Here is a 24,670-nt window from a genome sequence, read left to right as displayed (position 1 = left end):
CACCTTCAGGGTCGACCAGGCTACGTTTGTCGCCCACGTCAAGACGCAAGAATCACAGACAGACCACGTATAAAGGTCTCGCTAGTTGCTCATCTATCTACAACAGGCAACGTCTCACCGAAACCTTCAGGATAGATAACACATTCACTGAAAAAACCTTGACGTCGCAGACGAATCGAGGTCAGATAACGCCGGCTGTTTTTGCTCAAAGTTTCAATGTCAATCTCCTTGTTGCGATGAGGCCTACGAAGGGTGGGGTGGAAGATGTTATGTACGCGTCTGTTTTTTGGTTCGTTTCCAGGCATTGTGCCGCTGACCTGGTGGCCTTGGTGGTTAACGTATGACGCGAGACTCTTTGGATCGTACGCAAGATAAGTATGTAGCCCGTCATAACATTGCGTCTTATTTTAATTTTAATTTAGTATGAACGAATTACGAAAAGGTGTTGAGGAAAATATAGGCAAACACAACCATCTTATCCCTCTTCATTCCTATATAACATTTCTGTATTCCTTTTATTATGTAGACTTATATATTCTACGCCAAGAAAAGCCAAGAAAGGTCTTCTATAGCCACCCCCAACGCCCGGTAACCGTCAGATTTAGTGATACACTTCTTGGAGTACTCTAGATGCCACTAGAAAGCTCTAAAAGGCAAAGAAATGGGCAGGGGTGAGAACGGGGGGTATTCCATTATAGAATTCTGTATCTGCTCCTAAACTACAGTGACGTCACAATATGCAGCGACGTCACGACGACAGCCTTGATCCCACGCAGAGGTGAGGTCTGGCTTTTCTGAATGATGTTACAGTACCGCGAACAAGTTTAAAAAAATGAGTATTATTTTAGTATTAAATAAGGCATGTACTCCAATAATTCAATTAAATTTAATTACTTTAATTAATATATAACGAAAAATACAGATGCTGGTATATATCCCTATAAGTTATAAGATTCTATTTTCCTTTTTGGGAGTTATGATACAGATATTCGCAAAAAGTTTCACTACGCAAACCAAGACGAAACCTGGTGTAAAAAGTGTAAAATTATCTCGCTAAAAGGGTTTAAACAGGTTGAAAACGTTGTTTACACCTTAATAATGTGAGAAAATGTTGTCGGGCTTTTGTTAGACACTCAGCTTTTTGCCCCAAAATGCATACTATTTCTGTAACATTTTAGTTTCTAGTACACAACAATATTGTGTGATTCCGAAAACTACCCTTAACCACCAGGGAGGGAATGGGAGATTTCGGCGGATGAAAGATGTTTGGATTTTTTCTGTAATCACATCAATTAGCATTATCCATATCTCAATGTTTTCTAACGACCCTATGCCTTCGTTCGATTTGGTGTAGTGCCGGTATAATAGACGCTTTGCATTTCTTGTATTCATTGCTCTCGCTGCCAGTTATGACGGGTTTCCACGCACAGCTAAGTCCATGCTCACCGCAATACAGATAGCCTTCGCTACAGTGCGAATCCAGTATAAGGCCGCCTGTAACATCAAATGGTTATCAGCATATTTCGTAAGGGTTTCTCCTTCCTGACCCCCTCCCCTTACAGATAAATTTTGTGAATAACTTTAGTACCCGCAGTGCTATCCAAAATAGCACTAAGCTTTTTAGATTCCTCTTCCAACATGGTTACAGGAAACAAGATAGGCAACATTTCCAACATGATCATTTCGATCAAGTGACGAGACTTCAATCATGGAAGGGAGGAAGCCTACCTGTAGGCTACGGCCTACGAACTCGCGAACTCCATGTTTTCAGGGTTTTCGTGCCGGAAAAACGATCAAAGCCTACAGGTAGGCTAAAGGGTAGGTAGCTCGATATTTTTATCATGCACAAACTTATTGGTAAGTGGTCGTCTGTTATTATTGTCCTAGATGCACGATATTCCCATAGTGGGCGAAATCAAGCAAAATTCGTGCTCGTCTCGATGACTTTTTGTCCAGGGCACGCTGTGAGTTTTTTTTCTATTTATTTTAGGATAAGTAAACACAATATGTATTTTCAAATTCAGTTTTGTAATAGCAAAAGAGTGTCTGCATGATCGACGCTTTTTAATTTACCTGGCCCGAGAAAGCTGCAAGAAGTAACTCGACATCGACAACTCTCCCCATAGACGCTTTGCACGCCGAGCCTCTGCGCCTGCGTCACCTGTTGCCATGGTGAAGTCCAATGACAGGACGAGATAAAAAGTTTCCCATCATCCACCAGGCCAGCCAACAGGTAGTCCGTACCAGCGCGTAGCCACCCTGGGCACGGCGATCTATCCGCGTAGATCTGTTCAGAGACATCTCTTTTGTGAGTAGACATTTATTGGGTTTGATGAATTTACCCGCTTTCACCGTCGCTCGCATTACTACAAAGTGGATACAGGGTTAAAACCGACGATGAATAAGACCGATAGTCCTTTTTTTCTTTAATAGCGGGTTTGTAATCCCACCAGACCAACCCCTGCATCCGACTTGACTTGCCACGCCGCTTCGCTGAAATCGTTGTCGCCGCAAAGCTCGGAGCCTCTGGTACCCGGGGTAGCATTGCACTTATTTTCGAGTAAATCTAACTTCTTGGCTACCATTTATAATCACACAGCGATCTGCTTGGAGACAGCTCTTTCGCACATTGCAGATTTCAGAGTGACTTTTTGTGCAAAACATTCCAATCACACATGCACATCAAAAAAAGATTGACGGGGATGTGCTAGGTTTATAACATATTTCTACTAAGTTTGCCCTCGCGTGTGCAGGTGCGCATTTGTGTGGGAGCGGAGGGAAAGACAAAATATTGCTATTGAATAACTTACTTTGACATTATGAACCAATGGGTTGCCCTCCTCCGGTTGCTTAGCGACCGGTTTCCCTGCCTTGCTCACAAGCCCTGCACCCTTAAAAATCTGCGTAACCATGACAACGTGCACCAGAACGTCCCGCTGCTTGGGCCAATGACGGAATCCTCGGCTTTGCGGGGGGTATGTGATGTAACCTTCCACTGGGCCAGACTCCACGCGACCGCGCACAACTGTGAAATAGAGATCAGCATTTGAATCATCGTGATTCTACGCATCGCACAACCATGCATTCATGCGTCCTTCTCTACGTCACATCACCCCTCTTCTTTGCAATTTTTCTTTGAGCTTTTTAATCTCCCTCAACCTGTTAACCCTTATCATGCAAGTTGCGCGACATAAGTCTTCGTGCAAACTGCGCAATATCGCAATATCGGGGATGGATCTTTGTAGGCAAGGATGCATTTATTTTTTCAAAGATTGGGAGGACAATTTTGGCGTGAAATAAAGATTCATCAATCGCGAAGTTTGACAGATCAGTTTTAAGCCAAAAATTCGTGTGCTTTAAGTTGGAGTATTGTTAGGTATTGCTGTAGATTTAGAAAAAAAATCACGCAGATTTCGGGATTTTTATTTTAATATAAAAAAATTGCTTCCTTTTAACTTGCATGACAAAAAATAATTTGATTTCCAAGAAGAGTGAATCTAGCGCAATCTGATAAAGCATAGATGTATTAATAAAATCTGAAAAATTTACGAAAATCGCGCCGAAAATGAGTCTTCTGTAGGGAACATAGTATATAAGCTGTTTAGCCAAAACAACCTCGGCGCGCCACCTTAAACGCTATAAAAGCGTTTGATGGTCTTCGAGTTACGTGCGCCTGGGGTCACGAGTGTCAGCGGATTCTCGGATTACCTAACAGGTGTTGTAAGGATAGATCTTCACTCTGCAAATGACCCCAGACTTCGCATACAGTGTTTTTTTTTTTTAAGTTCTAATATCAATGAGTGAATAGAGACTAATCCCTGAAAAGGTTGTAAGTTTTCGTTTTGACCCTAACACAGTCGCGCAAAATGTAAAAACAACATTACTTTGCTATAAAAAAACTCAATATACACATGTTCACGCCTACAAATTCGTGGCTATTAGATGTAATTTTGTCACTTTTCGTTGTTATCCTTTTTTCTACTGTAAGTGTAGTAATAAAATACAAATGTAAAATCCCCAATATATTGGTGAAACACATGATTTATTCGTGAACATAGAACTAGTTTCAGAGTCGTATTTCTGTGCTAAATTTCGCCGTCAAATCGTAAAGGTCATAAGCGCGATAAGCTCTGCACCGTAGCAAAACATTAGTATGGGACAGTAGCGAGTATAATGAAAAACGAGACAGTTATGGAACCAGAAATAAATGTATAATCTAGTATACATCTCTGAGTAGAACCAGACGTTTTGCCTCGGTTATAGTTGTAAAGTCTAGTTAGACTGATTTTACCTCGATCAATTACTAAATAAAATGCTTTTCTCTTACCAAAGTCTGCTTGGCAGAACTTGTCCTGTGGGTGACTTCCCATTTTACAAACGCACGCTTTGCCTTCAGTCAGGGCAGCGAAGACCAAGAGGACTGTCAAACCTAAAGCCATGTTTGACAATTCCCCAGGTCCGGCTATCGCGCAAAGAGCTCGTCTGATACCTGTCTTAGCCCATAGGGAGTGGCGAATTGCGGTACTTAAAGAATATTCTCGCAAATGATCCTCTTCTCAAAGTGTCGATAGATTAAGCGCGGAATTCGTTCTAACTTAGCGTTGAATGCAATAGTTGTTTTCCTCGTGTGTTCAATGAATGACAAACCACTACCATGTTAATGGACACAAGACGAAAAATCCACCGTTATGTTATATCATTTTAGAGAGTCCGACTCATCTTATGTGTGACCCAACACAGTCTCAAGAGGAGTAAAAAAATGTGACTTCTACGAACGTGTCGTGTCTGTACTCCAATAACACCGCATGCTCAATACGCCGAACCGGCTTTCGACCTTGTTGACATGCATTAGCCCCAAATTTTTAACAAGCTTAAATAGAATATAGCTTCTATCTGGCGCGTGCGTTTTCGTGTAGGTTTCACAATTTTCGTCAAGTTCTCCCTATCATTTTGGCGGCCACTTTTGTAAAATTCATGATAATGTTTTTATACCAGGCCCCCTCCCTACCCCCCTTCTTCTTTTCCCTGCCCCCCCTTTGCTCCCCCGCTAATTATGCGAGTCCATCCTAAAGTGGAAAGAATGCTCAGTGAACGAGGTAATATATAGTCAAGAGAAACGAACAATAGTTCGAATTCACGGGGATTTCTGAGTTGAAAATGACTGAGAAATACAAATTTCTAAAGGTTATATAGAGAATTTCAACATCATAGAGACGAACGTAATCCTTTAGAAATTATTAAATTATTTGCGAATGATTTTGATAAGTTTGGAAGGGTCGCGTTTTGCTGCACGCGAATTCGGCTTTTACCATTTTGAATTCATTCTTTTGTGTCGGGTTCATGTTGAACAAAACCACGCTCAGTGAACGCACGTATATGACCTGGGAATGGGTGGAAGCTTTTCCGTTGCCAATTTGCCGCCGGACATGTAACATGTACGCATTTTCACCACGCAGCGGCAAAAGATGTACGACACATGTTTCAGTTTTTCACCTGACGAAAGCTTCACTTCAACCATTGATAGCCTGGTGACTACTACGGCCATCTTCCCGTAGGGCACCCCTTATAACACTAAAAGGTAGTGGGGGAGGGGGGGGTGAAGGTGATCGTCGGCAAAATCAATTTTAACCCTAAGGGATGGCACTTTGGGCGTGGTCAACAGACTTTCTTACCCCTCAGAGATAGCAAATTTGGTGTGGCAAAAGGATTTTTTTTGCCCTAGTAGCAGAATCGGAAAAAAACGTTATAAACACCCCCTCAGGAATAGCAATTTTATACCCTAAGAGATAACAGAATCGGAAAAATCCTTCAACACCCCCTAAGGGATGGCAGTTGGTCGAAATTTTATACCCTAAAAGATGGGACGATCACCCCCATCTTCTTTTCTGGAGAGTCCCCCCCCCCGGGTTTTCTGACAGATCCGGGTTTGGCACCGAAAAATACTCTTTTATTAAGCCCTCTCTCCAAGCACCCTATAGAACCAAAATGTTCAAATAAGCCTTCTAAAGGTTGCACTTTGAGAATTAGCAGTAGTCACCCGCGGTGCTTCATGGGTATCAAACAAATGGACCAACAGGCGTCAATAAAAACGTCAATAAAAAGGGCAGGCGAAACCACAGGCGATGACCAAAAAACTCAGTCGTTATATACCATTTTTCTATACCTATGGGGCTCCGCGCGCGGCCTACGGCCGCCCTGGCTCCGCTATTAACACTCGATATGCCTGTGGAGCAGGATATTAAAGCATTTTTGTGTGCCTGTAAACTACAGTTTTCACAGAGCAGGATTTAGACATTTATGGCGGAGCCAGCGCGGCCGCAGGCCTCGCGCGGAGCTCCATAGGTATAGAAATATGGTATAGCTATGCGACTTGGTTTTGTGGTCGTCGCGCGGTTACCCTGTGGTGTCACAATCCATCCATCCATCCATCCATCCATCCATCCATCCAGTCAATCATGCAACTCCCAGACCCCACTCGATCTTACGCTGTTGTGTGTTTTTTACCGCCTCGCTTTGTGCTGCAAAGTTCGTATGTTCACAGAAGAAAGGCAGCTTGAAAATAGTATTTAATGAGAAAATAAGCGGATTCAAATCGGCTGAAGTTTTTGAGGAAACGTTTTGTCTGAAGTACGAGCCGATGGAAAATCCCGCCCGTGGCAGCAGCAGCAGCTAAATTGAGGACGAAGAGGAGAGGCTCTACACAACCATTCTATATTAATTCACGTCTATATCTATGCAAGGAGTGCCTGAGAGGATTTGGATTGATGTCTGTTTTCAGCTATAAAAAGCATTCACTTGTGTTGACGAATTCCTTGCTAGCAGAAAGATAACGGTTTACAACAAAAAGCGAACACAACCTCTAGGCGACAAACATAATCGACCAAAAAAAACACAATGCCAAGAAGAGTTTTTGACGATGGTTTGTATTGAAAATATGACATTTTTTCATTTATTGTTGTGCTTTTATAATGCTCGTTTGTTCGCTTTTCCCCCAAAACCAATCGCTCAAACTAAAACACCGTACCAGCTTTAGTATGACGTCAAGATGACATATCAATGTCATCTATCCTTGTTTTGATTGGCTAAAATACCATCTACTTGAATTCCGATTGGCTTATAATTTTGGCACTTGAATGGCTTTTGTTCAACTGACAATCGCCATGAAAATGTTAACTTCGTAAATACTTACTTACAAGTTCTATAAATTCAGGCGTATATTCCTCACGGTAGGTAAGAATTTAACGACAAAAATACGTAGTAGTCTGCAACTCAGCTTACAGTAACCGAGCATTAAAAATAAGAATTCGTGGTCTAACAGACAATTTGAGCATAACAACATCCTTTGATATTCTTCGTTCTCTCTTTACTTTATTGACAGCGTTGAGATGTTTAATCAAGACTGACAAATATCATCCTGTCATATATTGCTAAAGAAGACCTTTCTTGTCTTTATATCCTGTGTATTTAGTCTTTTTGAAGATACAGCAACTTTTTTAACATTATCATAAATACTTTACAGTTACAAGATAATTTGTTTATCGAAAATGAAATCCAATAATGCAACCTATATTTTTTTTTGCTCAAGCTTATATTGTCTGCATCTTGCATACTATCTAATGTGTTTATTTATTTTTTAATTCAAATAGTTATAGAAAATTAGTAAGGTTATATAATGGGATGATGAAAATATTAACTTGAAAGAAAAACAAATACCCAAGTTAATTGTTTTCACTTTTATTTAGGTAAAACAAACCAAGGACTACCTGAGGGTCATGATTGATGCTAAAGGCTGGAAGGCATGAGAATAGGCAAATGTAGCCGGGCTTACTTACTTTGATACAGCAGTTATAAGTGTAATAGGGGTTTTAATGCAAGATGCTTTGTGTCAATTAAACTGTAAATTTGTAAAACATTTTTTATCAACCTGAAGATAATGAGAAAAGGAGAAATGTTTTGAGAGTGCTCAATCAAGTTGTTGCATTACTGTTAAAGTTTTTATAAAAAATATAGTCCCAGTTTATTTTTTATATCTCTGACTATTTTTATATGCAATTGATAATTATTTGCTGTTTCCCCTCTGCACCCTGAAACAATTAAAGTAGGTTAGGTTCGAAACTAGACATTTTCATTTAGCACTAATCAGTAATATAAAGATTTTTTCTTTTAACTTGCTTCGCAAGTCAATTTTTTCTCCTCCATTTGATTGCATTTAATTTTGTAGTAGCATTAGCATGTGTGGATCCAGCTGCAGGGTTTCTGTAAAAATAAAAAAAATATAAAAAAAAACAAAACAGCAGGCCACCATGCTAAGGGGTTGGTTCACCAATATGTTATGCATGACAGAGGTATATATTTGTGGATTTTAATTTCCTTGGTGATGGAGTATCGCTAGTAAGTGGCACCTGAATGTATCTATATCATTCTATCTTTGGAATACTGTTTCACCATTATGTGTTTCTTTGCAATGGCAAATCCGGTCAGAATTTAGCTTTGATGCAAGTGTACATTAATGGAACTTCTATAAAAGGGTTTTTATTAGGGCAAGGTACCTACTTAATAAATTATAAAAAGATAATAACAAACTTGTGCTTTTTCAATAATAAATCTGTAAAGAAAACAGTTTTTATATCAAACCTAAAGGTAATAGGGAAAGGGGGAAATGTTTGGAAAGTGCTCAGTCAAGCTATTATTGTATTTTTGTCACATATTTTTTTAAAGTAGATTCACATTTTTTTCAAATAGTCACATTTCTCCCTTTCAACTCCTCATTGACTTTCTGTTTATTTATTGCTCTCTACCCCAAACATAAGTCCATTGCATTCATTTTTGAGTAGCCAGTATGGGTAGATCCAGGGTTTCTAAAAACAACTGGCCAAAGGGTGGGTGTACTAATATGTATTAATTTCAACACATTCTTCTGAATAATCAGTTGTAGTACATGGAAACTACAGTATGGCGTCTAGATCTTTGGAATGCTGTTACATCCTTGATATATTCTTCAAAAGGTCAAAGATTGTAATACTGTTTTGATAAAAAAAAAATACGCATAGTGGAACAAATAAGAATTGACCGTTAGACACTAGAAAAACATTCTCATCAACTAAGGCACCTTAAACTTTGACAGCCTTTTTTACACCAAGGTTTAGTACTTTCATACTGCATATTTAATATCATTGAATGAGTGCTTGCTTGATCCATTTGAAGGGGCCAATACAATTCATAATTACATGGCAGTAAAAATTGTTTTTTTAAAACTCATTTAAAAAACATTCTTTCAATGCTGGCTCCGCTTTTAGGCAGTGTCTAAATCTATATATTACTAACGTTACCCATGACCCAAATGCGAGTTTCGATACATGGATTCTCGAGTGCAACCTTTGATATAATAAATACAAAAGTTTTATATTTGATGACGGACTGATGGTTGATATCGCTAGAATTCAGTGTGAGAGCGCTTCAAGAAATTAGCAAACGTGAAACATGCTCCACCCCACTCCCCCACGATTTATTTGCAAAACGAGCATTTAGGGGTTTTAGTTATCAAATTGTAACGAAAAGAATTGATTATTTTCGACTGGCAAAAACGAGAAAGTAAATAAGGACCCAGAGACACACATGTCAAGTTCATGGCAGAAATAAACAAGATTATACCTATATACATGCCTCTGCTTTACGGCTAAACGGGTTTAACTTCTACTAACTTCTACTTTCATAGCATGCATAATAGTAATGCGAATCGCATGTGCTAGAGCTTGAGCTAGCCCACGCCAGCCTTTGAATAGTCTATGATGTCATAGGATCTCACTAAAAGACGCTACCCCCCGCGGCGAAACCTCACTCCATGCGTTTCCTCTCTATTTCTGTTTTTGAAGGCACATCACACTCATTAGAGGTTATTATTATTATTTATTTTTTGTTTAAAGTCACCAAAGCTTTTCTCACGAAAGTTTCAATATTTTTTTATCCCGCTGGGTCTCCGGACACGCCTGCTAATTCAGTAAAAATATAACATTTTAATGTTATATTTAATTAAAGTATTTTTTAACCCACACATAACAATATTTAGAGTAAAAATTTCTTTCTGAAAAATAACTAAAATTTTAAACAAAATTACCATCATGGTTTCCCCTATTATGACTATGCTTTGATGACTATATCTCCTTAACAAAACAGAATACAAAAGTAGTTTTTTAATTTGCATAATCAAGTATTCAAATGATGCAGTAAACCGGTTGGTTGGTTTGAGTTGAATTTTTATTTAGGTTGTGTATGTGCCGCCGATAATATGCGCTGTTTACTGGGTCGACGCCATGGCCTGTGTCAGCCTTCGTTTTTCAAAGGTTTCATCGCAAGTACTTTATTCTTTGGAATGCTGATGTTTCACCAACAAAGTAAGCTTCCTTGGTATTCGTTTTGTTTGTAACCTTGGGAATATCTGGTAAATAGTTCGTCATTAATGTCATGTTTTCGAGGATGTCACCAGATATTAGGTCGAGTATTAAAAAATTTAGTTATCACTCCTACTATCTTCTGGTAATTCAAGTTTATACATTTTTGGTTATTTCTGTTATATCTTCTTTGTAAAGCTACGACTGATTTGTTTGTGCGCTATAATTAAGCTACGCCCGTCTTACCTGAATCCAGTTTTATCATACTATTTGCAATTGGTTGGGAACATATCTCCATGATTTGTGTATTTCGAAGACAAGTAAACGAGCAGGGAAATATGCAATGCAAGTACGGCTTAAAATGCATTTAGAACATATGAGATATATATGTGTAAAGAACATATTTTCGCAAATAACAAATTTACCCCATGCTGGCGCTGCTGGGAGTGTTTTTATGCTAATATTGAGTTCCAATGCCATAAGGCAGGTGCCAAACGGCGGGTTTCTTTATGAGTCCCTGAATGATTTTGTTCTGAATTTTGTTTTGGCACTTTACTTTACGCGCATAACAACATGAAATATTATTTTAGTTCAAGTTAGTTAGTTTAGTTATTTTACTTCAAGCCCTTCAAAGAAATGTGGCAGTAAGGTCACCAGATTATTATTGGCTGATCATCCAAATGAGTAAATTTTGTTTGACAGACCATACTGTGTAACTAGTAACGAATTCCTCGAGTCTGCTTAGCGGACTCTATTAGTAGCTGTATACTCGCTAAGGCCAAGTAAAAATAAAACCATGTTTATCGTCCTGATAAGATCAAAATAGGGAGCATGCGGCCCTTTTTATATATTTATTTTTTCTCCTTGGTTTATCAAAAATTTGTACGATTTACATAGAAATAGATGTAAAAAAAAACGGAAGAAAAGCCTGGAAACGGGAATGTCTGCCTTTGCATCAATGCCCAGGTTCCCTGCTAGCAGAGGCCTCTTTTCTATAAAGAGGCCTCTGCTAGCAGGGAAGTGCCGAGGCACCGCTAATGCACGAAATTTGAATTTCTAAGGAAAAAATAAATAAAAAAAGCAGCAGAAAAAAAATACTATATTGATCGGGCCCGAAAAAGGATGGGGACGGGGACGATAAACATGCCTTTTTTACTTGGCCCAATAGGCGACCAACACTAGGAGACACTAGGCTAGTTCCAACTCTGCCCCTCTGCCATTCCTGGGTACGCGTCGACAGGGCAAGAAAATGGCAAGTTTTCCCAAAATAAGCTCTGGTTAACTTCGGTAAGCTTGAATTTTTGCATAGAGGTTCCTTATGTTATGTAAACCAACATATCAAAAGATGTTTTTTTTCTATGAATTCGTCTTCCAGATATGAGGCTTGAAGTGCAATTCTCAAATGTTCAAAGTATGAATTCTCCTCGTTTTTATTTGGGAGAAGTCGGGTTCTGATCAAAAATTAAAGCAACTTTGCTCGCTAATATCTAAATTTCATATCTTCTAAATTTCTTTAAAATTTGGAATTAAGCTTTTGGTCAGAGAAGCTCCTTGCAAGCGGAATCTTGAGCTTATATATTGAGAATTTAAACATTTCATGCCATTTTTTTTTTTGCTCTGTCGTACGCGCCTGCTTGCCGAAAGCTAATCTTCATTCTTCCTTTTTTAGCTTTGTATGTAGGGACTTCACCCCAAAAGGAAGACACCATTTTCTTCACAAGTCATGTTTCCACCGATAAAGATGCAAAGGCGACTTCTGCAAACTCGAGTAACATGACGTCTGGGTTACCTGTGGTTTTCAAACCATCCCCGCTTGAGAAGGAGAATAATGTTGAGACGGGCCATTATTTGGAAAAGGGATATGAGACGAACGCAATTCTAATCGCCGGTCACAAACGAAATGATCAACGTATGTAACGGTGCCGTATTTGCATCCCTATTATTATTATTGTGTGTGTGTTTTTTTGCTTTAGAGTAATCTGGAACCTCAATGTTCGTGAAAGATAAATCATAAAGCAGCTATTCGGACGATATCGTTTTTCGCTTCGCTTCGGCAGACAAACCTCAATTAACTGATAATTGCTCATTATGACGGTGGTATATCGAAAATAGTGTCCCTTCCTATAATGATGTCGGTATTGACTTTTAAAATAGTAATGGTGTCTTCATATCAATCAATGGCTATCGTTTTTCTAAATGGTCTAAAAGAGCCTAGGGTGAGTGCGCGGGAGACCTGTGATATTCTAAAACGTTAGGGACTAGGCTCCATTTCCAAGATGGCTGCCATTTCCTGCAAGTTTATGTGGAAATTCTAGACTTACAAAGCTCTAGAGCGATTAAAAAGCGAAAAACGTATTGAATAGGACTCCAAAATCTGAAATGTAATGCCTAATAGGGAAATAACCGACCGAGCTAGACCGACCGAGCGAGCCAGTCGTAACAGTCGCAAAGGTCGCCGTAACAGTCGTCTTCAAAAACTTCCTTGCCTTTGTTCGTATCTATCGTAATTGTCGTCCCATTGAGTGTTTCCATATAGTCGTAAGGGTCGCGATGATTTTTTTTGCAGACCTGCTGTTACGACCTTTACGACTGTTTGACTATATGGAAACCAGGCTTAATTTTTTTTCCTCTCTCTATTTTAGCCTACTTGGTGATCGGCGTACCTACGGTACAACGTAGCGAAGCAAGTTACCTAATGGATACCCTTCAAGCGTTGATTGACGGGCTCGACGAAAACGACAAAAAACACGTGATGGTTGTTGTATTCGTGGCAGACCTAGATAATTCAAATCACGCTGCAAAAATGTCTCAGCAGTTATCCAAGAAATTCTCCAAAGAATTAGATTCAGGACTGATTCAGGCGGTCACAGCCCCCGCCTCATACTACCCTAAGCTCACTGGTCTACCACAGCTCTACCAGGACTCACCACAGCGAGTGTACTGGCGCTCCAAGCAATGCGTAGACTATGCCTTCCTTTTCGGCTACGCAGGAAGCCTTGGAAAATACTACATGCAACTAGAAGATGACGTCATAGCTAGGAAAGGATACTTTAAAGCTACAAAGAATTTCATTAATAGGAATGTCGGAAGAGAGTGGCTGTTTTTAGAGATGGGCTATACGGGCTTTATTGGAATGGTTTTTAAGAGCAAAGATACACGTCGGCTTTCTGTGTTTTATAAAATGTACTATTGGGTCTGGCCGATCGATTTCCTGTTTCGTCATTTTAGTACGTTTGATTTGTACGGGAACAATCCGAGATATCACCCGCCGCAGTTTGTCCACATAGGAAAAGTGTCTTCTCTCAAAGGACAAATTCGTAAACTAACGAGCGAAGAAATGCTCGTAGCGCAAATAAAACCTGAGCAGAAGGCTTTCCACTTGCATGAAAACCCACCCGCGAAAATAAGCACCACCATGACAAAAACTGTGGATAATATCGACATACGAACCGCGTATAGCGGACAAGAGCACGTTTCTGGTTTCTGGTCCAAAACTGTGCAAAATGGCGACAGTATCACGATAATTTTCAATGAAACAATGAACATATACAAAGCGGTTTTTATCTCAGGGAATAGAATGTCCCCTCAGGATAGCTTTGGCTCAGTTCGATTAGAAACAAGCCAAGCCTCTGCTAATGGAAGTTGTGAGATATTTGTGAAATGGAAAGACTTTAACAATAAAGCAAATGTAACTGCAGAGATGCCTACGAACGAGGCCATTACCTGTAAATGTCTAAGATTGGTGATTACCCAATACAAAGTCGACAATCTGAAGCGAATACGATGGTTAGCAATAAGAGAAATAGCCGTCTGGGCGACAAGCACGAATTAAAGGGGAAGTCTCAACTTCCCATGATGCATGGCCAGTGTTGTCTTCAATGAAACACGAAAGCATTTTTTGGAAGTTTATTGGTGCTACGGAGCACCAGCACTCAAAACACCAGGTGGAACAAAAGCCAAAAACAAAGACCTTAAAACGAAAAATAAAATAGGGCACAAAGGCCTTGATCACCAAAAACAAAGCTCTCCATAACACCAACATTAAACTGATTTTAAAAAAGAAAATGTCTCACCTTTACGGAATGCATTATAGATGGATTTTATTGAATTCTTATTTATTGCAATTCAATATATTTTATACCAGGCGCATACACAGGGGGGTGGCCCAAGGGGGTGACCCAAGGGGGTGTTCCAGGGGGGTGGTCCAGGGGGGTGGCCCCTTGGCCGGCAAAAAGTGGGACATTTCTTATTGAAGGATCATCAAACACTATCTTTTTTTCATATGGTTCTCATGACTTCGCACCCCCTCTCAGTCAATCCTGGGAACGTGCCTGGATACTTACCTTTGAACAGTTGATACTACTATAAGTATACCTTTGAACAGTTGATACCACTATAAGTATACCTTTGAACAGTTGATACCTTAGCTTTTCACTATTCATTTAAGTAATGGACATTTTTATCATATTGAACCATGCCGTCTTAGAACTGCCTCGTCGTAGAATACTTGATAAATATAACATGCTTGGCGTTGCTACTAGAAATGAATTTCACATCCATAGAGGACGGAACGACTTGGCAATCTCGTGACGTATAAATATGTATAGGTTTAAATAACTTGCCACCCATGTAATTTAAACCTGGAGACTACAATCAAGAGTGGTAAACTTATTATGATTATTATTTCATAAATAATGCAATAATGCCACTGCGGCAAGAGGCTACAATCTTTAAGAAGGGAGCAGCAATTGTAAAACGTATGGCCGCCGTAGGGAAATCTTTTTACGACTCTCTAACATTTTATTGAAAAAATTCAGTCCGAGGGAGGTACCGCCGCCTCCCAGTTCCTCCTGGATCCGCCGATGGTGTATGAAGCTCTTTATGAGTCGATATCAGTGGTGGTTAGCTTGTTTATGAAGCTATCTGTGAATTGATATAAGGGGTGGTTTGCTAGCCCAATGGTAATACTATATTTCTTTTGATTAGTTTCGAAGGCGTTTCTCACAGTGCAGTGTGCCCGAGGCATAGCCGTAGCAGGAATCGAATTATTGGGGAGGGGGGGGCACGATACAGAAACATTTAGAAACAACAAGGGGCACAACCACGCCCCTACTGGTCATTTCCTTATAGTTTTTGAAAATATTGGGGGCACATGCCCCCAGTGCCCTACCCCCTGTGCCCCACCCCCTGCTATGGCCCTGCGAGGTCTAAATGAGGGGTGTTTGCCTTACTTTCGTGAGGCCCGAGGGCTGCAAAGGAATGACTCCGAGGATCAAAAGCATCACTGGGCCTAAGCCGAGAAGTGAGGGCAAAGCAGAAACTCCAGAGACTCCAAACAGACAAAAATGCTGAATAGGCAGATGGGCAGGGTGTCAGATGCACGGACAGACAGACAGTTAGATAGACAAGCAGACATTCATACATGTAAAAGTACATGTCGATGGCGGTTAGATAGGCAAGCAGACATACATACATGTAAAAGTACATGTCGATGGCGGATAAATAGACAAGCAGACATACATAGATGTAAAAGTACATGTCGATGGCGGTTAAATCAAGAAGCACTGGTCATTTCTCAAGATTCCTCCGCCCACAGCTAACTACCGCCCTAATGTCAATCTGACACGATTTATAGAAGTATTGTTGTACTATTTGGTCTAGAACCCTGCAGCCCAGCCGAACTTCCTTGGGTCTGATTTCGCCATCACTCTTCCATCTTCTACTTTAGTGACCGCTTGAACTACTGCAAAGCCCTCCTTGGGCACAACTTCATGGCCGAGCTTCTTCAACCCGTCGAGGATGGCCTGGGGCATAGGGTAGTCCTTCTCGACCCGGATGTACATGGGTAATAGTTGGTGATGGACGCGCGGGTCCATAACGGACTGGGACAAAGTACGGTTGAACCAGAAGAAATTCATGATCGCCTGCAAATAGAACAAGTACTTTAACCCTCAGCCCTGGTTTTTGAGGAGGGATATGTCACTAGAGAAAGGGAACAAGTACTTAAAACAAGGCATCACACATAATTCTATTATTCAGAGCAATTCAGTCTATGGCTACATTTTTTTTCCTTTCTAGATTACAGTGCTTGGTTCTTTGAGCGCTTACATCGAGTAAACTGGACCGGACGCTAGATTGCCGAACGGACCAGATCTCAAATGTTAAAGACGAGCCTTGTGCGCTTGTTCAAAAATCTGCTGACTGCTGAGAGTATTGGATAAAATTTATTTTACAATTAATTATAACGTTTGCCCCCCCTCCCCCTCCCCCCTCCAATAAATAATGTGCTACTGTCGCCTTTGATCCATGCATATGAAGAAAACGTTGTCGTTTTGAGGGACTGGTACCGAGGAATCTTATTTTCTTTCAGATAATTTCTCCATTGACCAGGGAAGGTCACAGTCACTGTTTTTTTCTTCTGATTACAATTCATAAAGTTTACCAAGCACCTGCGGTACGGCAACCTTAAAAATGACAAGAATCATGCAGTTTTTCCGAATAAGGAATATATAAGTTTCCTTATATGGAAGTGACCGCGTGTGTCAAAAACGACAATTTTTGGCTAAATTTTCTTGATATGGAGTTTTTTTTTAACCTTCGGCCTGATTTCTTTTTATATATATATATATATATATATTAGAAACGTTTGTCAGCACAAGGGCATAGACATCACTTAACTATCCTATCGCCCGTGGTCTACTAACCTGCGAAATAGCCGTGGTAATCTTAGGCCCACCAGATGCTCCGACAACAAGCTTGACGTCATCCTTGTTGTCAATAAAAATGGAGGGTGCTGTGGATGACAGAGGCCGCTTGCCAGGTAATATAAAGTTTGGTGCCGCGGGCTCAAGCTCGTATGCATTGGGGTGCCCAGGTACGGCGAACCCATCCATTTCGTCGTTATACAGGATCCCAGTGGTCCCCCCCATGAACTTTGAACCGAAACTAGAAATGCATCATAAGAGGACAATTGTCAAGATTTTAAAGATCTTTTAAGAACTAAAGAATCTTAATAACTTAAAAGTTATTATCATTGTTGTTATTGTTGTCGCTGTTATTATTATTATTATTATTATTATTATTATTATTATTATTATTATTATTATTATTATTATTATTATTATTATTATTATTATTATTATTATTATTATTATAATGATAATTATAATGTTAATCCACCCTTGCCCTCCCGGATGTTTCTAATGCTTACTGGAGGTTGATGGTTGTTGTCGCGGCCACTGCGTCGCCATTCGGAGCCAAGACAGAAACGTGTGTCGTCCCACCATCATCCTTGTTGGCGAAGTAGTTGCCATAGTACGTGAAATTGTTGTACGTTTGGGTGTCCGAAATCCTCTTGCGCAGTCCCTCGGCAAACACCGGATCTGTAAGGATGCTCATCGCCTGCAAGAGGTAGATTTAAGGCGATGGTGATATGCTGGTCGTGCAAGGGATAGTTAGCAATTATTGGATAAGGTTTTTGTGATATCCAGACTACAGAGACTGATGTCTCTGGATATCACGAAACCAAAAGCCGATTCCACTTAGCAAGACATTGTTTATTCCGGGTATCAAATGTGATGTTGATGGTGATGGTGGTGGTAGTGGTGATGGTGATGGTGGTGGTGTTGGTGGTTGTAAATGTGGTGGTGGTGATGGTGGTGGTAGTGGTGATGGTGGTGGTGGTGGTTGTAATGGTGGTGGTGGTGATATGATGATGATGGTGTTGGTGGTGATGGTGATGGTGGTGGTGATGGTGATGGTGATGGTGATAGTGGTGGTAGTTGTAATGATGGTGATGGTGATGGTGATGGTGATGGTGATGGTGGTGGTGGTGGTGGTGGTGATGGTGATGGTGATGGTGATGGTGATGGTGATGGTGATGGTGATGGTGATGGTGATGGTGATGGTGATGGTGATGGTGATGGTGATGGTGATGGTGATGGTGATGGTGATGGTGATGGTGATGGTGATGGTGATGGTGATAGTGGTGGTAGTTGTAATGGTGGTGGTGGTGGTGGTGGTGGTGATGGTAATGGTGATGGTGATGGTGATGGTGTTGGTGGTGATGGTGATGGTGATGGTGATGGTGATGGTGATGGTGATGGTGATGGTGATGGTGATGGTGATAGTGGTGGTGGTTGTAATGGTGGTGATGGTGATGGTGATGGTGATGGTGATGGTGATGGTGATGGTGATGGTGATGGTGGTGGTGGTGGTGGTGGTGGTTGTGGTTGTGGTGGTGGTGGTGGCGGTGGTGGTGGTTATGTTGATGGTGGTGGTGGTGGTGGTGGTGGTGGTGGTAGTGGTGATGGTGGTTGTAAATGTGGTGGTGGTGATGGTGGTGGTAGTGGTGATGGTGGTGGTGGTGGTTGTAATGGTGATGGTGGTGATGATGATGATGGTGTTGGTGGTGATGGTGATGGTGATGGTGGTGGTGGTGGTGGTGGTGGTGGTGGTGATGGTGATGGTGATGGTGATGGTGATGGTGATGGTGATGGTGATGGTGATGGTGATGGTGATGGTGACGGTGACGGTGATGGTGATGGTGATGGTGATGATACCTACCTGGTCGATGTCTGAATACCCTGGGTCCCCAAGAAGTGCGCGGTTTGCGTAAGCAAGTTTAAACGCCTCCACTATGCGATGATATGTAAGAATAGAGCTCGCGTCATCTTTGCGATCTTCGCCTGTCATCTTAAAACCTGACGACAACAACAACAACAACCGCAGCTTGTTACACAAATGATAACCAGCAATGACAAAAGACAAGACAAAGGCAAGTAAATCTGACGACAACAACAATGATGGTTAGCAAGGAAAAATAAAACAACAACAAGGCAAGTCAGAAAATGTTCAAATTTCTTCATAAGAAGCTTAAAATTAAAGAAGGCACCGCAAGTAAACAAATTCTCAGCTTTGTAGTCCGTTTTGAAAGGCGCTGTGCCCATTACATGACGGCTGTCGGGCCCTCGGTTACGTAGCCGGACAATGAAATAGAGAAATAGATTGTGTGCAAATTTATTCTCTTTGTTATGCCAGGCATCGCATACCACCCCCTACCTTTGAGTATATTTAAGATGAGATTCAGCACTGTTCCACTGCCAGGGGGAGGGGTAGTGAAAAAGTTGTACTCCCCAAAGCGGAACTTGAGTGGCTCTTTGACCTTGACCTTATAGTTCCTCATGTCTTCAAGTGTAATGAGCCCGCCCTCCTCTTGTAGTTCGTTCACTATATCCCTCGCGAGGTCACCGGTGTAGAAGCTCTCGGGATCGTCACGAATTCGCTCCAGCGTGCGCGCAAGTTTGGGTAACTTGATTGTCTCACCGAGCTTGCGTAGATTGCCGTCTTCAGTGATAAACAGCTCACTAAAGGGTTAAAAAGCTATATATATGTTTGCTTATTTTGCCAGCATCGAATGATGAATTGTGATCCATCAGGTTTTGAGGATGGTAGGCAGTCATGACCAGATACACGCGCCTCGCCTTAATGATAAGCTATGAGTTTTGTTTCTGCATGTCACATTGTTTACTGTTTTTTCAGTCTTGGTGCATCTCCAAACAAACATTTCTTTACGCCTTTTACTCCCTACCTTAATCCACGGCTGTTTAGTAAAAGTGGTTGGATTTCCTTCATGGAGCTGAAAGTGTCGTAGCCGATCTGGACTCCTTCGCGTGCAAGGTCGATTGAAGGCTGAACGAGTACTTTCCAGGGCAAGCGACCGTACTTCTTCCACGCCGCGAGGTAGCCTTTGATCTCCCCAGGAACCGCTACGGAAGAGGGACCTGAGAAAACATGACAAAAATGTCTGGTTATATAGGCTCTATTTCCAGCTCCTTTCTGTGAGCCCGAAGTACGTTATATCGATCAATGTTTCTTTTAAATCTATATCATGGTGTTATAGGGCCTGGAGCGAGCGCGGGAATATAGTAATTTAAATCGCCCGCGATCATGGGCGATAGGGAATTCATTGAATAGTTAATAGGGCCTCGAATTTTTCATCGTTGTATGGCAACAAAGCGTTTGAATTCAAGGGCAATTGAATATTTATTGAAAGAAATAGTTTTTTTCATCTCCAAGTGAAAATTCTGAGAGGGCCGTATTGGGGTGGGAGAGCGCGAATCACCGGAGCTGTGTGATACATTAACTCACCGATTGTCGAGCTGAGGTTGCTGTTAATGTACATCGTTTTGTTCGCAAGCCCCGGGGCCTCCTCTCGGAAATCAAACACTTCAGAGAACTTTGTGCTTCGGTTGTAAACCACGATGAATCCGCCGCCACCAATACCTACAAGAGACCTCATCATCATCAACATAATCAACATAATCATCACCACCACCACAACCACCATTACAACCACCACCACCACCACCAGCCACCACCACCACCACCATCAACATAACCACCACCTCCGCCACCACCACCACCACCATTACAACCACCACCACCACCACCACCACCACCACCACCACTAGCCACCACTAGCCACCACCACCACCACCACCACCACCACCACCACCACCACCACCACCACCACCATCAACATAACCACCAACACCGCCACCACCACCACCACCACCAGCAGCCACCACCACAACCACCACCACCACCACCACCACCATCAACATAACCACCACCACCGCCACCACCACCACCACCACCACCGCCACCACCACCACCACCACCACCGCCACCACCACCACCACCACCACCACCACCACCACCACCGCCGCCACCACCACCACCACCACCGCCGCCACCACCGCCACCACCACCATCGCCACCACCGCCACCACCACCACCACCACCGCCACCACCGCCGCCTTCGCCGCCACCGCCACCAGCGCCACCACCATCACTACCACCACCACCATCACAACCACCACCACCACTATCACCATAGCTATAAGAATCATTATTAATTGGAAAATATAGAAATAATCCTTAATGCGGCACGATAAACAGAAAGGACAAGTGCTGTTACGCTAACAATATCGTTACATCAAAATCAATTTAAGCACAAACCCGCAGAGTGTATGTTCATCAACCCAATACAAAACAACGCGGCGATGGTAGCGTCAACCGCTGACCCATTTCGCAGCTTCATCATGTCGCGACCAATCTCTGAACACTTCCCAGAATCCGCCGCGACAGCAGCGTGGTGATACGGGCCATCCGCGTCAGGGGGTCCCACAGGAAGTGGCTCGCTATCAGTCGGAAAGTCCTCGAACTCCGGCGAGTCGTGTGTCTCCCTTCGGAAGAGCGTGACGGCGACGATGGCTAGGATGACAAGTACCATAGCAATGTTCAGGGACACGACGCCATACCACATATTCTTGGTTTTCATCGGACTGTAAACAGCAAGTGGTTTTAATTTAGAGATTAATTTCAACGGGTTTATTTTCTAAGGGTATGACTGGGAGGTATTATTTTCATTTATCAAAGACTGTTCTTTCAAGAAGAATCATTTGCCCTTAAACTTTGTGTTATGTAGATTAGCACTAAAACCTCTCCCCCCCTAATCTCCTGGTAATTCGCTCCATGGTAGGGGGTGTAATGATATTAGCCTATTGTATTATTTGATTGACATTGTAATCAATACTAGATAACCGCACCCATTTGTAATCACGTATAAGCCTTAGCTCGACTATCAATAAACAGTATTCAATCACTACCCTTGGAGTACGTTATTCCGCTATCCATTCTACACTATCCTTTATCTTCTATAAAGCTCGGATCATTACAGGGGGATATGAACTATAGCGTATTTTTGTTTGAACATAATTTCTGAAACTCATCTCCTTCCTTCTTTCCAAATGCAGAAGCAAATCCACCAGGATTGGTTGGAGGAGGTAGCAAAAGGATTTCAATGACGGTGGATTACAATGCACCTGTCTTATATTTCTTCATATTTTTATTCTAAATCACTGTAAGGCCAAGTAAAAATAAACAAATGTTTTTTGTCCGGATTTCTAAGAAAAAATCGAGCGGGTGGGCGGCTTTATTTTATTTCTTTATGCCGATGACGAGGTATATTTACATTCTTCCTCGCTATGCTCGCAAGTCATATATTACAAAAACTTTTTTTATCTCTCCTCAATGTTTGTAAAACAGTAGCACAAGTTATTTCTTGTTTTATAGGCTTTTGGTTAATAATTACAAATAATAAAAATTTTGAAGCGGCCCTCCAAAAAAGACGCGGGCGGGGACGGGAAACATTTGTTTATTCTTAATTCGCCTAACTACCTGGGCTCACCCAGCCCAAGATCCGTCCTTGAAATGCACAGTGGCTTATTATGTTGTCATAGTAACATTCTATCTTGCCTCTAGTTTGCCCCTTGGGATAAAAATCTAATATGTAATATTTGCCTGCATGTTTTCTTCGTTGGCTTCGGGGACGAAGGTGATGTTTTCTGTGCTTCCTCCTTTTTGTTTTCCATTGTGATCTAGTATCTAAATGAAAGCAAAATAGGATCGAAAACTATTAGTTCCAATCTTAGATATTGTATTCGTGCAGACTGCAACTAACAAATTTCGTCAGGTTTGCCAGCTCAGGTTATATACAGTAAACACCCGCCTATAATAGCTAAGGGATTGAGAATCTACAGGCTAAGAAAGCAGGATTTATGTAAAACCTATAAAATATAGGATGAAATGAAGGCAGTTCAAAACAGTGATTTGTGGTTGATAGCAAGAAAAAAATACTTTTCATAGTTTGGTGTATTTTATACTGTAGTAAAAAAATACAACATAGGCTTCTATGTTGCGTTAAGCATTGACCGTCATTATTATTCATCTTGGTCATCAAGCATGCTAACTAGTGACTGTTATTGTCTGTTATGAATAAGGCAAATAAGAACCATTTGAGCCTGTAGATTCTTAATTTCTATAGGTTATAAGTACAGTGAGCTTGGTCTTAAAATTTCTTGGTTCTTATACGCGGATGTTTACTCTACAAGCCAAATGAGCGAAATCGGTTCACTTAGTTTCACATTGTGTGTGAGTGTGAGAGAATGGCCAAAAGTAGTCGGACTTTTACAATTGCAATAAGTAATTGTTACGTTGAAGTGCGTTTGCGCAAACTGAATGGATTTCCCACACATCCCCAGCGATCGTCACTTGTGAGTCAGCAACTAACCGACATGAATCAGCAATAAGGGAGGACAAAATGTGTTGCCTCAATACGATGAGAAGCAATATTTATAGTTTGCATGTTTTTTTATATCTCATCTCTAAACTGTACTTTCGTTCTTTTTAGGGTTTTGTGCTGCCTTTGACTTGAACACAGCCAGACAGAAGGGCGACCCATGCTATACCAACTAAAAGACCAGCCTGATATAACGTAATTAAAATAACAAAAACAATCTGAAGAATAGAATATTTTTCAAACATTAAAAGCGATATTGTTTATGACTATTACCCTAACAAATAAAAAATAATGTATTTTCTTGCGTAAAATTGAAAAGTAAAATCATTTAGACCTACCTGTTAGACGAAATAGATAAAGCTATTTCTTTATAATGTTTTGATACTGAATTTATCTGCGTCATTGCAACTCAATACGCCATTTAAATCAACACACTTTGCCAAAGCCTTGACTGAGCTTGACAATCTCCCTCTACAGCATTCAATTTATTTATGTCATTAGCAGGTCATTATATAAGTGCGCCACCCGCATATTGAGGGAGACTCTTGGCATAGAGGGCACGCAGGTTCGTAATTCATGCTCATAAAAGGTCAAATGACCCCACTTAAACCTGCCTGTTGGGTCACATCCCGGGTAAGACAAAAATGACTGAACTTTCTCGGTCATGCTCCCGAGCAACAGGTGAGGCTCATCTTTTATGATCCTGTTTGACTCAGGCTCCCCGTGAGAAAACTTTTATCCCCTGATTCAATCTCTAGGAGCACAGGGATCCCACGGAAGGATCTGACAAGTGCAATGCTGTGAAGTGGAAAATTCAGGTCATCTCTGATACATTTTTAGTTTTTAAAAGCCAAACGACAACGGTTTCACGGTCTAGCCGGACAAGCAGCCAACCTTGTTCGCTTAAGCATAATAATAATAATAATAATAATAATAATAATAATAATAATAATAATAATAATAATAATAATAATAATAATAATAATAATAATAATAATAATAATAATAATAATAATAATAATAATAATAATAATAATAATAATAATAATAACTAGAAGTTTTTAATAGAAAGTGATCAGCATGAAATAAAAATAAAAATCAGCAGACTGGGAAGCCTGTGGTGTGGACACGAAAAATC

At 41.0% G+C, this 24,670-nt stretch overlaps 4 protein-coding genes and 1 long non-coding RNA gene across 7 annotated transcripts in view; 2 read left to right on the top strand and 3 right to left on the bottom strand.

The window, feature by feature from the left end:
- The window catches only part of LOC5504550 (alpha-mannosidase 2C1), a 36,760-nt gene extending 28,027 nt beyond the window's left edge, over positions 1 to 8,733 (top strand). Inside the window, exons 34-37 of one of the 3 annotated variants that reach the window (XR_007314053.1) lie at positions 10 to 180; positions 302 to 375; positions 527 to 2,308; positions 7,743 to 8,733. Coding sequence is in view for 1 of the 3 variants with exons in the window: in XM_032372851.2 (XP_032228742.2) it covers positions 10 to 73 (64 nt within the window). In the remaining 2 variants the exon portion in view is untranslated. Of the gene's footprint in view, positions 1 to 9; positions 6,922 to 7,742 lie in introns of those variants that run through there. The other 2 variants (XR_004293846.2, XM_032372851.2) reach the window with 2 other exon arrangements.
- LOC5504551 (metalloproteinase inhibitor 3) lies at positions 868 to 4,457 on the bottom strand. Its single transcript, XM_001625399.3, has 4 exons — positions 4,328 to 4,457; positions 2,811 to 3,025; positions 2,074 to 2,287; positions 868 to 1,494 (listed from the first exon to the last, which is right to left on the bottom strand). Exons 1-4 carry the CDS (start codon positions 4,437 to 4,439, stop codon positions 1,310 to 1,312), a joined length of 726 nt encoding a protein of 241 aa, XP_001625449.1. The 5' UTR covers positions 4,440 to 4,457; the 3' UTR covers positions 868 to 1,309.
- Positions 8,734 to 10,220: 1,487 nt separating the features above from the next.
- LOC5504552 (alpha-1,3-mannosyl-glycoprotein 4-beta-N-acetylglucosaminyltransferase C) lies at positions 10,221 to 14,453 on the top strand. Its single transcript, XM_001625380.3, has 3 exons — positions 10,221 to 10,391; positions 12,058 to 12,297; positions 13,031 to 14,453. The coding sequence occupies exons 1-3, from the start codon at positions 10,286 to 10,288 to the stop codon at positions 14,218 to 14,220; spliced, it is 1,536 nt and encodes a 511-aa protein (XP_001625430.2). The 5' UTR covers positions 10,221 to 10,285; the 3' UTR covers positions 14,221 to 14,453.
- Positions 10,237 to 11,249, bottom strand: LOC125573289. Its single transcript, XR_007314054.1, has 2 exons — positions 10,635 to 11,249; positions 10,237 to 10,435 (listed from the first exon to the last, which is right to left on the bottom strand). It is a non-coding gene; the product is annotated as an uncharacterized LOC125573289 (long non-coding RNA).
- Positions 14,454 to 14,471: 18 nt separating the features above from the next.
- On the bottom strand, positions 14,472 to 24,401 carry LOC5497574 (glutathione hydrolase 1 proenzyme). The gene is made up of 10 exons (XM_048733826.1): positions 23,871 to 24,401; positions 22,755 to 22,838; positions 21,411 to 21,736; positions 20,538 to 20,672; positions 19,978 to 20,170; positions 19,449 to 19,753; positions 18,954 to 19,090; positions 17,599 to 17,789; positions 17,093 to 17,333; positions 14,472 to 16,312 (listed from the first exon to the last, which is right to left on the bottom strand). Exons 2-10 carry the CDS (start codon positions 22,823 to 22,825, stop codon positions 16,046 to 16,048), a joined length of 1,866 nt encoding a protein of 621 aa, XP_048589783.1. The 5' UTR covers positions 22,826 to 22,838; positions 23,871 to 24,401; the 3' UTR covers positions 14,472 to 16,045.
- Positions 24,402 to 24,670: the final 269 nt, after the last annotated feature.

This window comes from Nematostella vectensis, chromosome 10 (genome assembly GCF_932526225.1).
Source record: "Nematostella vectensis chromosome 10, jaNemVect1.1, whole genome shotgun sequence".
NCBI lineage: Eukaryota > Metazoa > Cnidaria > Anthozoa > Actiniaria > Edwardsiidae > Nematostella > Nematostella vectensis.
Note: the sequence above shows the minus strand (reverse complement) of the source record. Positions and strands in the feature narration are given on the sequence as shown.

Bases quoted from the DNA above. Each gene is read 5' to 3' on its own strand.
- LOC5504551 (XM_001625399.3), bottom strand. From the start codon at position 4,439: ATGGCTTTAGGTTTGACAGTCCTCTTGGTCTTCGCTGCCCTGACTGAA. The intron at 2,288-2,810 runs GTAAGTTATTCA...GTCTCTGAACAG, and splicing joins CATTGGTTCATAATGTCAAA to ATCTACGCGGATAGATCGCC. The intron at 1,495-2,073 runs GTAAATTAAAAA...TTGATGTTACAG, and splicing joins TTGCAGCTTTCTCGGGCCAG to GCGGCCTTATACTGGATTCG.
- LOC5504552 (XM_001625380.3), top strand. From the start codon at position 10,286: ATGCGCTGTTTACTGGGTCGACGCCATGGCCTGTGTCAGCCTTCGTTT. The intron at 10,392-12,057 runs GTAAGCTTCCTT...TTCCTTTTTTAG, and splicing joins GCTGATGTTTCACCAACAAA to CTTTGTATGTAGGGACTTCA. The intron at 12,298-13,030 runs GTATGTAACGGT...TCTCTATTTTAG, and splicing joins TCACAAACGAAATGATCAAC to CCTACTTGGTGATCGGCGTA.
- LOC5497574 (XM_048733826.1), bottom strand. From the start codon at position 22,825: ATGGAAAACAAAAAGGAGGAAGCACAGAAAACATCACCTTCGTCCCCG. The intron at 17,790-18,953 runs GTAGGTATCATC...TACCTCTTGCAG, and splicing joins GGTATTCAGACATCGACCAG to GCGATGAGCATCCTTACAGA. The intron at 16,313-17,092 runs GTTAGTAGACCA...TTCTATTTGCAG, and splicing joins TTACCACGGCTATTTCGCAG to GCGATCATGAATTTCTTCTG.